The 16,062-nt window shown below is 45.9% G+C and overlaps 1 protein-coding gene across 11 annotated transcripts in view; it reads right to left on the bottom strand.

The window, feature by feature from the left end:
- PTPRM (protein tyrosine phosphatase receptor type M) overlaps positions 1–16,062 on the bottom strand; it is an 884,286-nt gene that overhangs the window by 59,966 nt on the left and 808,258 nt on the right. For all 11 annotated transcript variants that reach the window (XM_089305318.1, XM_008261054.5, XM_089305319.1 and 8 more), the window contains one exon: positions 5,748–5,845. In XM_089305318.1, the coding sequence (XP_089161444.1) occupies positions 5,748–5,845 (98 nt within the window). The remainder of the gene's footprint in view (positions 1–5,747; positions 5,846–16,062) is intronic.

Genomic DNA, 16,062 nt, shown 5'->3' with positions numbered 1-16,062 from the left:
CTCTGAGGAAATGAGGTTCTTTGAGGCATCCATTTAGGAGGTTTCTGTGCATCCTCCACTATGATTGGAGAAAACGACTCTGGTTCTTACTTAGCTTCACAGCATTTTCTCATCTGTTTTCAGAACTATTCAGAGCGACTCAACAATAATTTTCCTAAATGACCGTGAGCCCTCATTTGGATTTTTAATAAACAGTCACATTCTAATGAGGTCTTCATAAAACTGACTAAATATGTTTAGAAATCATTAGCGTAAATTACCGGCACGAACGTCTCCTTTGGGAGTCCTGCAGATTTGGTTATAAGACTTCTGGCAGATGGATTAGTGCAGTGCCACAGCCGAGTTTCCGAATTTCCACACAAACGGTGTAAATGGGAATGCCTGGGAAACAGGCGACTGGACCGGAAGCTAAATGTCCCTCAGGTGGGTTCATTAAACAGAGAAAACAATCTCAACACATCCCAGCGCCATTTAAATGCCAGGTGTGCAGCTGTCTGCAGGTGCCAGGAACACCGACTAGGGTCCCTTCCTGGAACACATGGGCTGAAAGGAGCTGTGCGGTGGTGACAGGGAAGTCTCAGATAATGACAGGTCCTGGCAGGTGTACTGGGGACCCCGCTGCAGGGAAGTGCAGCGTCTGTGTCTTTTGCACCAGGTGCAGCGACAGGGAAGGCCTCCCAGTGGCTCGGATACCGGCAATTAAAGCCGCCTAATGCAGAGTGCTTCAGGGCAAAGCGGGGCGATGCAGGTCCCCAGCTCTCCCTTAATGAATCGGCAGCAAGTCTGTGTAAACAAACACGCATCCGCCTGGCTCATGCTTAATTCATGAAGGACACACCATGTGCGGTACACATGTTAAGTAGGTAGCTGTTGGCCTTTAAAGCCATGCCATTTTGATTTCTTGGGTGGGTGGTTGTGGTTGTTTTTAAGCATGGAGAATGGGGAAGTTGTTGCTAAACAAATGTGTAGGATTAACAATGGGAAACAGCCTGGAACAAGGGGAGTGTGCCTGCTCCCCTAGGGGGCATGACCTTCTGTCAAAACTCCCCAATCATGCCAGGCATTCGAGGACAGATGTCATTACTAATTGCAGACACACCAGTGCAGGGGGCAGACGGCAATGGGGGAGGCCCCTTCAAAGCACGCCCACATCCCTGCAAACCTGGTCAGGATTTGGAAGAATTTTCTTAAAAATAAGCCTCCTAGACCAAAAGTGATTTTGAGTTATGGGAAGACCATGGACTTAGATTTATGGGTAACAAAGAAACCCAGGTACCAGCTCACTGCTTCAGCTGCACTGTATTGGCTGGAGCTTCTGTGGTTGTCTGTCAGAAGAGACAGCTGCCCCCTAAACACCAATCATGAGCAAGCACCCTGCTTTCGTAAAAGAAGGTGGGAAAATGAAAATTGGGTAATTATATTCACCACTGCAGGTGTTGGGTTTGTTGGCGGAAGGGTAAATATTATAATATATACCTGTTTGATTTCTCAGAATTGGAGGAAATGTTCCAAACATGCAGAAACCCATATAACCTTTAAACATGCAGCAGGTTGTTATAGACTGAATACCTGTTTACCCTCAAAATTCATAGGCTTCAGGCTGAAGCTCTAACCCCCAAGAGTGAGGATAATCTGAGATCAGGCTTCTGTAGAACTAATTCAGGTTGAATGAGGTCAGAAAGACAGGGCCCTGGTCCACCAGGTTTAGTGTCCTTTTAAGAAGACACACCAGGGGCTTGTTTCTCCACGCCCTGTGAGGTCACAGTGAGAAGGTGGCTGCCTCAAAGCCAGGAAGGGAGCCCTCCCTGCAGCTGAATCCTGCTGCACTTGACCTGGACTTCCCAGCCTCCACAACCGCGAGAAAGCAAACGTGTGTTGTTTCGGGCTCCCAGCTTGTGGCAGCCCAAGCATCAGATGCACAGCCACTACTGCATCCCACTTCTTAGAGAGAGGTCGGTGGCAGGGGAGCCTCAGCCCCCTCCTTCAGGCCTGCTGCACCAGGCCCTGGGCCAGCTCAGATGTGATCCCCCCGAGCTCTGGGCAGAGACAAAATGTAAAGAAATGGTTTCTATAACTTTAGTACATAAAATATTGCTAAGATTTTATGCGTTACACAATGTCCTGTAGGATATCTCCCCTGCACTCTTATCAGTTGACTTGGTACAGTCTTTATTGTACAGAAAAATTTACATTTTGATATAGCCAAATTTTCTGATACTGTTCTTACAATGTGTAGTGATTTGGGTTTCTTGAAACATCCTTAAAAGAACAAAGGTCATAAACATTTGCTCCTATACTCTCCTCTAAAAGTTTGATTATGCAAGCATTTAGGTCTTTATTTGTAGCCATTCCTGGGTGTTTCATGAAGAAGGGAGGCTTTGATGTGCATGGACAAGCACACTCCCAAGTTCACATCATTGAGGCTTTCTCTACTAAGGACACAGCTTCTTATTTAGGTGTCAGGTCAACAACTGGGCTCTCACAAATATGGCTACCTTAGGAGACAGCAAGGTCTGTGCACAGAAAAGACCTGAGCTCCCTGCCTGTTGGTAGCGGAGAGGCAGGTATATATGTGTGTTGTCTTTAATAAAGCATAGAATAATAATAATGAACATAAAACACAACTGGGCTGTTTCAAACAACTGCTGCTAAAATTTGAGGCACCTGCAATTTTCCTTTTTCTTATATTCTTTGTCTGGTTCAGATATGAAGGTTATATTGGTTTTTAAAATAAAGTGGGGGAACAGTCTTTCTTTTTCTGTTCTTTCATGAGAGTTTTTATAAGAGGTCTAAAATTTAGTTTTTACAGTCATAGGTACTCATGCAATTTGTACGAAGTCAACTATCCATTCCTTGAATATTAGTATCTTTAGGTAGTGTTTGGTTCTGGTGTATTTTCGTGAGGCAATTTGTTGGATCACAATTCAATTTTTAAATAATGACTATTTTTTCAGAATTTGTTTCTTTTTGAGTCATGTTTGGATGATCTTTTTTTCAATAAACTCACATAATGCATCAAATTTATTGTTATTACTACTATTCTGGGTGATAGGAAATCTCTATCCTTTCCTAATACTGGATATATGTGGTTTTCCTGATTCTATTTCTGATCTATTTCCCTAGCTTTTTCACAAGGGTGGTTTTTTCCTTTGTTGATCTTAATTCTTGTTTCTTTGCTTTTTATTTAATACATGTGTATTTATTATTTCCCTTTTTCTTTCTTTGCTTTTATTCCATTTTTCATCTACCTTCTTGAATTATATGCTTAGTCTTTCTTGAGAACATGCTTCCTTTTAAGTTCAATTTTATTTGCAGCCTACATGTTTACTGCAATTGTCTTTCAGTTATGTGGGGACTGGTTCAGGACTCCTGAGGATATTAGGATTGGAGGAAGCTCGGGTCCCTTAAATACAATGGCGCAGTATTTGCACAGAACCTTTACACACCCTCCCGTATACTCTGACTGGTCTCTAGAATGGTATGTTATACACACTGCTTAGGGATTAATGACAAGAAAGAAAGGTTTGTACATGCTCCACTCCAGATAGAATGTTTTTCAAGTATTTTTGATCCACGATTGGTCGAATCTGCAGATGAGGAACCCGTGGACGAAGAGATGACTGCATATGACCCTTCACGAGTCACAGTTCTGACCGATTTATATTAGGCATTTTACTTTGCCCTATGAGTCACCAGATGTGCTTTTTCACCCACATCCCGAGTCAAGTCAGCATCACTCCCTGTTCGGCTCCCAGGGCTGGCTGATGCGCTCTTCTCTCTCCCTACTGCCACCCCTCCCTGCTTTCCCCGAGTGCCTGCCCTTAAAGGGTTTGGTTTTGGGTGGCAGTGTCCGTTCAAACTCAGCCTTGCACAGCTCCAAGGCATCCTCTCCTATCCACAGTCAGCTTTAAAACCCACAATCCAGCCGGCACCATGGCTCACTAGGCTAATCCTCTGCCTGCAGCGCTGGCACCCCAGGTTCTAGTCCTGGTTGGGGCACCAGTTCTGTCCTGGTTGCTCCTCTTCCAGTCCAGCTCTCTGCTGTGGCCCGGTAGTGCAGTGGAGGATGGCCCAAGTGCTTGGGCCCTCCACCTGCATGGGAGACCAGGAGAAGCGCCGGGCTCCTGGCTTCGGATCAGCGCAGCACACCGGCTGTAGCGGCCATTCGGGGGGGTGAACCAATGGAAGGAAGACCTTTCTCTCTGTCTCTCTCTCTCACTGTTTAAACTCTGCCTGTCAAAAACAAAAAACAAAACAAAACAAAACAAAACAAAAAACAAAACAAAACCAAAACCCACAATCCAAGGTTGTGACTGCTGGGACTCCCCACTTTTCACCAGAATGGACACAGGCCACCCCTGCCCAGGCTCCTGAAGGCAGTTTCAGGGTGCACGCTCTCCAGGAGGCCTGGTCCTCTCTATATTGCTGGTCTGCAGTAGCTTTCTCTGCTTTCTCAGGGCGAGGTTGACCATTTCTAATATATATGAGAGCACTTCAAAAAGTCCGTGGGAAAATGGCATTAGAAGATAAATTTTGGTACAGAACAATTTGAAGCCCATGCATAGTTTTTTTTTTTTTTTTGTTTGTTTGTTTGTTTGTTTTTGACAGGCAGAGTGGACAGTGAGAGAGAGAGACAGAGAGAAAGGTCTTCCTTTTCCATTGGTTCACCCTCCAATGGCCGCCACAGCCGGCGCGCTGCGGCTGGCGCACCGCGCTGATCTGAAGGCAGGAGCCGACTGGGACTAGAACTGGGTGTGCTGGCGCCGCAAGGCGGAAGATTAGCCTAGTGAGCCGCGGCGCCGGTGCACATGTTCCATGAACTTTGTGAAGACCTCTCATGGTTATGGATACAGACACTGTAGTATGCATGTTTCTCCAGTGTTTCTAGATGTTTCTAGAAGGGTTCTGAGGTTTTGCTAGAATTGTGTCTCCCACTTCCTGAGTATCCTCATTGCAACAGCACAGTAAAGACCTCCAGAGACCACTCCTGTATGGTTTCTGTCCCAATTTCTCCATTCTGGCTGCTCTCGAGGCTGTCTCTGCTGAGGCTAATTCTCACGATGTCAAGGAATAATGTTCTCGTCTCCCGAGTTGAGCACAACCACGGAATGGAACCCACAAAAAGGCAACTGCACCCTGCATACTTCCTCATTTTTAAATTTCACCTTGAAAGAATCCTACAGCATACCACTACCGAGACCACAGCCATATAGAGTAGTTTTGTGGTTAAATAAAAAATAGCATAAATAGTTACTACAGAGAAATTCATCCAAGACCCTCAGAGAAGATCATGACTTCTACTGCACACGCTAGGAAACTGAAGTACATGCCAGTTCAACGTAAGCCAGAGAAGATGCTGGAATTCCAGTGCGAGAACCGAATGCAGTGCCTCACACTGGTGGTAGAGCTGATTTTCCGGAGTTAGGGGATGCAGCACCCATTGAGTTCTGACACCCAACAACAAGCATTCATGCTTGGAGGCATTTTTGTGTGCTCAATATACCCAGATAACAACTGCTTTTAAATCTGAGTGCCTTTCCTGTCTGTTGCTATCGCAACAAATGAAAGCAGTTCCAGCTATGTTTACTGATAATTTATAAGCAAGTGCAGCGAGCAATAGGAGGGGCTGGAGTAGTGAGTGTGCTTTGGAGTCCACATAATACTTCAAAAGCCTGGCTCGTGCCTCACTTTTTGCTCCCAACTACGCACGACACAGAAGGGCCATTTGCGGTGGACGGCCCACTTACCCTTCCCACCTCCACGAGGTTGGTCACCATGATTATGCTTGCAGTGTTTTCATGCCACACCATCCTCCAGAAGTCATAGATGGTCTCCTGCATTGGCCCTGCAGCAACACAGAACAGAGACTTTGGTTTTCACTTTGTCAGTTTCAGCTGGGACACTCCTGGGCTTGCAGATTAATCTCTTACTTCCCACATGCAGCCCCCTCACTTTTACGGATGGACAGGGCACCCTGGTGCAGATGCAGAAAAAGGTGCACCTATTCGAATTCCCACATTTTCCATTCGTGGCTGGATCTTCTCATGTCATCCAATGTTATCTGCATTTGTGCTCCTTCTACCCTTCTTCAACTACTACCGTGAAAGAAAGTTATTTCTCCATCATTAGCTATTTATCTCCATAATACTCAAGAGTGAGATTTAAAAAAATGGATAGCATTACTCTTTGCTAACAATTGGCAGATATCCCAGGGAAGTGGTAGATAGAGTGAAATGAGCCTCTATAGGAAAAATGGCCTTTTCTTGTTTCTAATATTTTTCTTATTCTTTGCCATCTGTCAAATTAATCCATTTTTTTTTTCTGCCTGACTTTCTAAACTGAGAGAGAAGTTTTAAGCAGTGTACTTCTTCTCACTGAACATAAAAATTCCTGGCAGAACATGACTGGGCGTCAACTTCCTTAGCTCTTGGGATCTGAGTAAAATATCTCTTTCCTATGGCATGGGAGATAAAAGGGGGAAAATACATATTACCAAATGCTGGCGCTACTGGTATCGAATTTATTTTAATTCAGATTTAAAAAACAAACCTAAGCTGTATTTAATGCACATGTATACTTAGGGATATAAATGTAACAGTTGAAAATGTTTATTTACTTAAGAATATTTCTTTACTTTACAGGCAGAGGGATTGGCATTTGTGGCACAGTGAGTTAAACTTCTGCCTGTGACACCACCAGCATTCCATACGGAGCACCAATTCCAGTCCTAGTTGCTCCACTTCCCATCCAGTTCCCTAATGCTGCTGGGAACACAGCAGAGGATGGCCTAAGCACTTGTGCCCCTGAATTCATGCAGATGAAGTTCCTGGCTTCTGGCTTCAGCCCTGGCTGTTGCAAACCAGTGGATGGACGATCTCTCTTTCTCTCTCTTTCTCTCTCTCTCTCTCTCTTCTCCCTGTCATTCTGCCTTTCAAATAACTAAAAAGCTAGCCTTAAAAAAAAGAGAGAAAAGAAAGAGTGACAGAGAGAGACAGCACAAAACAGAGATCTTCCATCTACTGGTTCACTCCCCAACTGGACCAGGCTGAAGCCAGCAGCAAGGAACTCCATCTAGGTCTCCCATGTGGGTGGCAGGGGTCCAAGCACTTGGGCCATCTTCCACTGCTTTTCCAGGTACATTAGCAGGGTGTTGGATTAGAAGCAGAGCAGCTGAGGCTCAAACCAGTTCTGATAGGGATGCTGGCATTGGAAGCTGTGGCTTACTCTATTGCACCCCAATACAGGCCCCAGGATAAATCTTAGAAGACAAGTAGAAAAGCAAGGGAGTGAGAAAAACATATCTCCATCAAAAGTATAGGGAATCACATGATATATGCAGCATCACCCATGTTTAGGCAGGTTCAGGACCAGAACCCTATTTCACTGTAGATTTTTGACATTTCAGATGCCTAGATTTGGAACTCAAATATTTTAGATAATAAGTTTGCTTATTGTCAAATAATTCGCTTCAGCCTTTGACCTGGCTTTGTGATTTGGGACAGATGACTTAGCCCCTGTCAGTTCCAGTGTCTTCTGCATCTGTACACTGATGGCAGTGACACCTCTCAAGGCTATCTGAGGCTTCTTGGACTTGAAGTACACACAGGCAGTGTGCAAACAGCAAAGCCACAGAAGTAACATAAGGAGCTTTTGAATATTTTTATGAGCAGTCTCCCCTCTGCTGAGGACTGCACCCTGAGTGTTAATGGCATGACCTGGGAGTCCTCTCTGTCAGTCCCCTCATTCCTCCTTCTCCTTCCTCTTGTCCAGGCCGCCTACCATTCCTCCCGTGACAAACTTCTCGCTTCTTCTGTGCTGCTAAGATCACACTCTTATCCTCCTGTTAAAAGCCTCCCTGGTTTCCTGATGTCTCTGTGTCTCATCCCTTTGGGGCCAGGGCCACACAAACCCCCTCCTGCGAAGCTCCACCAGCCCTCCTGACCGGTGTCCCCTGGTATGTGCGTGCCATTCTCCCGATGTTGAGGCCGAAGATTTCAGTGACTTTAATCCAAGGTTACAGAGGGGACAAATAAACATCAGATTCCATCAATCACCACATTTCCAGCTTGCCCAGAGGCACAGGCATTGTGTACTTAACAGCTTGTTACTTATTCACAAGGAAGAAAAAAATGCACAGAGCCCATCTTTGTGCAAATATCATCTTGTCAATGTGACCCCTGGAACAGGGGTGACCTTCACAGAACAGAGTTCTGGCGACAATGGCTGTGGTAGACATGCTGTATGTATATCCCAGCATCCTGCACGGTGTGTCTGCAGAAAGTAGGGCCTCTCTGTCAGTGCCCAAGAGGCGTCTTCCTGGACACATTCCAGGCTAGGACCCCTCCTGTGCACTTCCAGAATACTCCTCATTTACCCTTCCCCAGCACTGGACACCCTGAGAACACTTAGTTCAATTCTCCCTGCCGGGGAAAAGGACCCTCTTGGTTTACTGCTATTTCCTCAGTGCCTCAGGGAATGCCTGGCACGCAACTGGAGCTCAGTGAATTCACTGAATGAATAAGTCCGTGCTTGTGTATAAATCACATTATCGCTAAAATATTATATTAAGCATATACTAAGTATTAAATAATGTTAACATGAAATGTCCTTTTCTTGACTTGCATTTCTAAAGTTATCTGGAGAAACTTGGAAACGCAGTGCCTTTACTTGATTTCCATTGCTGGACAGGGGTGGTTTTTGGAAGGGTTTCAGAATGAGTGTGATGACCACTCAGTCTTCAGGAACCACCTGGAAGCCTTGAACTTGAACTGCTCTTCCCTCTGCATAGCAGATCGTCCCAGGCTTCCTTGCCCCACGGCTCTGCTTCCAGACTCAGCTCAGTCCACTGCTTGGGGTAACTGCGTGCAATCCTAGCTTCCCAGTAACTGTTCTCTCTGGAAGGCAGTGGCTCCCAACTCTGCCCATGATTTACTGTGGGACTCCAAAAGAAAGCCTGATGTTGGGGCAGGCATTTGGCCTGTAAATGTCTGCCTGGGATGACCATATCCTATATGGAGAGCCTGGGTTCAAGTCCCAGCTCTGCTCCTGATTCCAGCTTCCTGCTAATGTGCACTCTGAGAAGCAGCAGTGGTGGTTCAAGTAACTGGGTTCCTGCTCACCATGTGGGAGACCCAGATGGAGTTCCTGGCTCAGTCTTGGCTGTTACTGAGAAACTGGGGAGTGAACCAGTAGATAGGATTGATCTATGTATGTATGTATGTATGTATCTATCTATCTACCTACCTCTGCCTCTCAAATGATGAAAAAAATATTTTTAAATTCTGATACCCTAATCCAAGAGACCCTGATTTAATGGCTCTCAATCTATATAGCATTGAGGGTATTATTTCCAACTTCCAATCTAATGATCGGTGATCTATCTTCTAGGGAGTTGCCAGTGGGAAATACCAAAGATAGGCTTGATTGAATAAGCTGATTAGTCTGGTACTGTGTAGGAGCTTTGTGAATCAAGCAATTCCACTGCTCTCTGATCGAGAAGGAACATCATTTGTAAGATGTCACCAAGGAACCTGGTTGTACCATCTCACTGGTTGTGGCTGGCAGTTAAGGTGGCATGGGTTCTTGAGAGTATTTCAGGCATGGAAAGCCAAGACACTCTGGCAAAAAGATCTCTGTGAGTGAGATCCCAGTGGAAAGAACAGGTCTTCAAAGAGGGAGGTGCCTTTCTCTGAAGGGAGGAGAGAACCTCCACTTTGACTATGACCGTGTCTAAACAAGATAAGAGTCGGAGAACTCAAGGGGCTTCCATAGCCTTGGAAACTCATGACTGGTGCATAGGGAGATTACTGATGCCATAAACAGGAGTGTCAATTGGTAAAGTCAACAACAGGAGTCACTGTGCACTTACTCCTCATGTAGGATCTCTGTCCTTAATGTGCTGTACATTGAGGCTTAATGCTATAACGAGTACTCAAACAGTATATTTCACTTTGTGTTTCTATGGGGGTGCAAACGATTGAAATCTTTACTTAATGTATACTAAACTGATCTTCTGTAAAAAAAAAAAAAAAGAAATTATCAATTCCCAACTTGACTCTCACTGGGATTAAACATGACAATAGGTCTGATCTGATTTCAACATCATTTAAAAAAAATCATCTATTATTTTTCACTTTATGTTTCTGTGTGGGAGCAAACTGTTGAAATCCTTACTTAAGGTATACTAAGCTGATCTTCTGTATATTAAGATAATCGAAAATGAATCTTGATGTGAATGGAAGGGGAGAGGGAGTGGGAAAGGGGAGGGTTGTGGGTGGGAGGGACGGTATGGGGGGGGGGAAGCCATTGTAACCCATGAGTCGTACTTTGGAAATTTATATTCGTTAAATAAAAGATAAAAAAAAAAAAGTGGCATGGGCTCTTTAATGTTTACACAACCTATCTTTTAATTACACTGTTTATAAGCATTAGTGGTGTCCTTGGATGATAATATAAACAAAAATACTTCAAAAAGTTTTTAAGAAAATGGAAATAAAAGGTAAATTTATTCTGATGCGAATTTTTTTTCTTTCAAAGTCAGAGTTATAGAGAGAGCAGGAGAGACAGAGAGAGACAGATCTTCCATGTGCTGGTTCACTCCACAGATGGTTGCTAAGGTCAGAGCTGGGCCAGTTGAAGCCAAGAGCCAGGAGCTTCATCTGGGTCTCTCTCATGGGTGGCAGGGGCCCAAACACTTGGGTCATCTTCCACTGCTTTTCTCAGGCTAGCAGGGGGCAACGCAAAAATTTTTTGAAATCCGTGCCTACAGCAGTCTTCAAAAAGTTCGCATAAAAAACTAGGCCTGGGTTTCCAGAAATTTTTTACACCAAAATAAACTCCATGAAACTTTAAAAGTCTCCTTGGTTGGATTGGCATTTATTTTATTACCCATTGACTGGACTTAAAAATAGTATTACAATAGAAAAATGAACTAGGTGAGGATCTTTCCAGTACTAAAACTGGATACAGGTATCCAGAAGAAATGGAAGAATTTGGTGCTAAAATCTAAAAATGAAATTGAACACAAAGATTATTCTAAATTGATGTCAGAAAGAAAATAGAAAATGGAGGCAACGGGCACCTCTCTCCTCAGGTTGGGGTTTCTGCCCTGTTCTTTCTTGCCTCTGTTCAGCTTTGCGTGGGGCACAGTGCATTGTCAGCACTTCACAGAGTCTGATTTGTGTCCTCTCCGTGGCCTGGAACCTCTGCAGGCTCCACAGTAAAATGGCTCAGAGGTGGGTGCTAGATATTCATGGCTGGTGATTCAAGGGACTTCTCCAAATGCTCAAATTCTCCTTTTTGAGCCAGGGGAGGGCAGTGACAAATGGGGAAAAAACATTGAAATTTAAGGTTTAAAAATTTTTAAATTTATTAGGCCAGAGCCGTGGCTCACTAGGCTACTCCTCCGCCTGTGGCGCCGGTACTCTGGGATCTAGTCCCAGTTGGGGCACCGGTTCTGTCCCGGTTGCCCCTCTTCCAGTCCAGCTCTCTGCTGTGGCCCGGGAGGGCAGCAGAGGATAGCCCAGATGCTTGGGCCCCTGCACCCACATGGGAGACCAGGAGGAAGTGCCTGGCTCCTGGCTTCGGATTGGTGCAGCGTGCTAGCCGTAGCAGCCATTTGGAGGATGAACCAACGGAAGGAAGACCTTTCTCTCTGTCTCTCTCTCTAACTCTGCCTGTAAAAAAAATTAAAATTTATTTATGTGATATATAGAGAGAGAAGATGAGAGAGAGAAAGATGTGTAAATACCCTCATTCTCTGGTTCATGCCCCAGATACCTGCATGGCAGGGTGAACCAGGCTGAAGCCAGGAGGCAGGAATTCAACCCAGGTATCCCTCGTGGGTGACAGGGACCCAATTACTTGAGATATCACTGTTGCTTCTCAAGGTTCATATTAGCTGGAGGCAGGAGCCAGAATCAGGAGTTGAAGCCAAGTTCTTCAATATGGGATGCAAGCAACCTAGCCTGCATCTTAATCACTAGCCAAACATCTGTGCCCAAATTTAAGAATTTTAATGCAGTTTTTCAATTCAATTTTTTCTTTTCTCTTGGGCATTTTCAAATTATTTCATAAGATCTGAGTATATTATTGCTCAGAGATACATGGAGACTTGAAAAAGTATGTGAAAAATGGAATTAAGAAGTAAGTTTACTTGGATATAAAATTTTGAAATCCATGCATAGTTCTTTCATAGTAGACACTTCCACAAACTTTTGGAAGAGCCCTTGTAGGCATGAATTTCCAATGTTTTTGCACCAAAAACCCTCATCTTTGGATTCCATTTTCTATGAGCTTTGAAAGGATCCTTGTACATGTTTCTGACAAAATCCAAAAGCGCAGTGGAGACCATGGAAGGGTAGACTTGACTGTCACTGAGAGCCACTCAGTGTGATGTCAGCAGCTCTTGGTGGGGTCTGAGCAACCATGGCCATCATGCGTCAATGTCACGAGGTGCCTGTTACCAAGATGCCATGGCCCGGCAGGGCTGATGCACAGGGAGGCACACCACAGGAGGTTAGCACTTGTCTGCCCTCAACCTGCACATCCCAAGGTCACTGGGGATTGCTCAGAGAGTGGACACACAACTCATTCCTGACACCAGGAAGCTATGGCAGGAGGTAAAGGACTCTGAGAGACCTCCCTGTCTCAGGGACTGAATGGTGCCACTCAGGGCCAAGTGTTTGACTTGCGTGGTTTCTGGCTGGTGGGAGCCTCTGCCATTGCTGTGGCGGTGCACTTACAGATGTTTGCATGACAGGCAAGGAAGTCACTCTTGGTAGTGGTCCCCCAGTGGGACTACAGTGCTTAAAAGGTGAGATCTAGACATTTCAGTAATATCAGGCCAGTAACACAGGCCATTCCTTCAGACACAGACCTCTGCTGAGAAGGAAATGTGCACCAAGCCCCAGAGGAACAGCAACATCAGGGCAGAAGGAACTAGAGTATAATAAAACAATTTAAATGCAATGAACAGCCTAAGTGAAAGATGTTCAAGGATGGCTCTATTGTGTGAGATGAGTTCCCCAGTTCATAGAAAGCGAGAGATTACAAATTATAATTTCAAACCTTGATGGATGACTTGTACCTCTTCTTTTCACATTTGAGTTTCTATACAGTTTATTTTCTGTGCTAACTAGAGTTGCTGAGAAGTCAAGGTCCTTTAAGCTCACAGCGGCGTATTCAAGTTTTTTTTTTGAAGTGAAGAAAGACAGCACAAATACAAACTGGTATTCTGCCATAAACAGAATAATACCCAACATGCTTTCAGCATTTCCTATTTTCCTGTTTGAGATCTTTTATATCATTTCATTAAGTTTAAAACTCGGTATCTTATGAAATAGGAACTCTCGTTCTCCCCCCGTTGACTGAAAAGAGACAGAGACACAGAGCAGTCAGGAAACTTGTTCAAGGCCACCACGGCCTCTGGACCGAGGAGCTGAGCTGTGGACCTGGTGATCTGAATCCATTCCATCACACTGCTGCCCAGGTTGTGTCAAAAACAACTCAAAAGAGTTCTACCAGACAGGTGTGTATCCTGTAGGCAACACAATCCAGCGAGAATAAAAGAGAAGAAAACCCACATCAACTCTGCCGGGTCCCTACCCTCCTTTACTACCTCCTGGGGCCCCTGCTGTGAAATAAAATTCAACTTCAGGGGCAGAGTCTGCCTCACATTTTTCTGCAAACTCAGCCAGGGAGTACATCCCTGGTCCTGTTTTATTCACCTCCATTTCCATTCCTCCTCTACATGCCCCAGCCACCCTAACAGCTCCCCGGAATTATCAAGGTAACGCCCATGCCAAACCCACATGGGGCTGGATGCTCCCTCCCATTGGCTCCTCCCCCGCCCCGGCAGAGCACACCCCTCAAAAACCTAAACCCAATCATGTCATTTTTCAGCTTTAAATCCTCCCAGGGGTTTCCACTGTCATTCTCTAGAGACAAACGCTGCCTGCACAGCTGGAGCCTGGGCCGTATCTTGGTTTCTTTTTATTTATTTATTTATTTACTTATTTATTTACTTATTTATTTATTTTGACAGGCAGAGTGGACAGTGGAGAGAGAGAGAGAGAGACAGAGAGAAAGGTCTTCCTTTTGCCGTTGGTTCACCCTCCAATGGCCACCGTGGCCAGCACGCTGCGGCCAGCGCATAGCGCTGATCCAAAGCCAGAAGCCAGGAGCCAGGTGCTTCTCCTGGTCTCCCATGTAGTACAGGGCCCAAGCACCTGGGCCATCCTCCACTGCACTCCCGGGCCACAGCAGAGAGCTGGCCTGGAAGAGGGGCAACCGGGACAGAATCCGGCGCCCTGACTGGGACTAGAACCTGGTGTGCCGGCACCACAGGCAGAGGATTAGCCTATTGAGCCAAGGCGCCGGCCTAAACTTGGTTTCCACCACCTCATGTGGCTCCCCCCTCCCTGCCCACACCTCGTGGATCCTGCCCCTGGCCTCTGTATCGCCCCCTCGTGCCAGTGCATCAGTTAAACCTGCAGGTCCCACTGGTCTTACTGTTAATAGTCTGCAAGCCACTTCTGCAGGTCACTTTTCCAAGACTCACGTGGAAGCTCCCTGTGTCTTCATGACATTTAAAGTTAGCTGTGCTGCCAGTGTTTTTAATGCATGTTCTCCTTGGAAGGCTGTGAACGTGGCCTTGTACCTGGCTGGCTTTGTTTACTTATACCCCCCTGCCAGGCCCCAGCAGTAAAGAAGCAACCCCTGCATGCAACCCTTTAACCATCAGCCTGGTGTTAAATGCTGGCATTGTGCTCCAGATGCCATGATGTACGGAACGGGCTGCACCAGTGAACAGTATAAATACAGAGTGGGGTGGGGATCACAAACAGTTCACGGAACATGGGATGAAAAGAATAGGGTGCAAAAACAATTCAAAATACGTGAACACTTTCTCCATAACCTACATTTCCTATGAATTTTTTGAAGGCTGCTGGCATAGACCCTATTTTCCAGAAGGTTGTCTTTCTCTAAGGTAGAAACAAGGCAACCTATTAACACTTGCATATCAAGTGCAATAAGGCAAAAGTCCCGAGACATCTATATGCATAACCCTGTGAATACACGAGGACTTTCAAAAGGGCCTGAAAGGTCTTTAAGCATTCATTTCCAGATATTTGACATCTATAGGACTCTGCTAAAATTCTTCTCCCTGAGCAGGAGCCTCCAAGCACAACAGTCTTTCTTGTACTTGACAAGACCTTTAGCCATCTCAACTACCACTCTGGGCACTGGCCAGATGTAAAGACCTAACTGTCGCTCCCCCTCTTCGTGGAGGAACAACACTGAACCCTGCGCTGTTCTCTCGTCTGCTCGGCCCTCCCGGGTTTGCTGCTGGTTCTTCCCGGGTTGGCTACTATCCCTTCCACCTCCGTGGAAGGGTAGTTCCCCCTGGCCACATTCCCCACTTCCGCAGGGGAGCGGCACACCGCCGGCCAGCTCTCTCGGGGGCTGCACAGGTGTTCCCCTTAGATGTTCCCCATAGATGTTCCTGGTGAATGCCGTCTCTCTCCTCCTTTATAGTCCTCCTCCGCCAATCCCAACTCGGCTGCCCACACGCCGAGTACGCTGCTCTCCTCCAATCAGGAGCAAGTCCTACAGTTTATTGGTTGAACTGGAGGCAGCTGTGCGGAAGCTGTTTACTCCTCTCCCAGCGCCATATTGTGGGAGAGCAGATGCATAGAATAAGTCTTAATTCCAGTAACTCAGTCCAGTCCGGATTGCTCCCCACAGATCCCCCTTTCTTTTTATTTTTGGTGTTGATACGCGCCTGTCTTCGGTGTCCCACGGCACACACTCTGCTCTACTTGCTAGAGTTGCCACGGGCTCTTACAAGTCCTATCAATCAGGCAAACCGAATCCGGGTCCTCTCTTCGCCATGTTGTGAGGAGGTTTTTAGGCGCTGATGCGTGCCTGTGTTCGGTGCCCTGCAGCGCATGCTCTGGTCGAGCCTGCAGGGGCTTACAAGCCCTATCAGGCAAACCGAATCCAAGCCTTCTCATTGCCTTTTTGTGGGGAGGCCTTACTGATGTTAATTCGTGCCTGTCT

The sequence above is a fragment of the Oryctolagus cuniculus genome, chromosome 10 (assembly GCF_051225735.1).
Source record: "Oryctolagus cuniculus isolate XC-2025 breed Fujian yellow rabbit chromosome 10, ASM5122573v1, whole genome shotgun sequence".
Taxonomy (NCBI): Eukaryota; Metazoa; Chordata; class Mammalia; order Lagomorpha; family Leporidae; genus Oryctolagus; species Oryctolagus cuniculus.
This window is presented reverse-complemented; position numbering and strand designations above follow the sequence as displayed.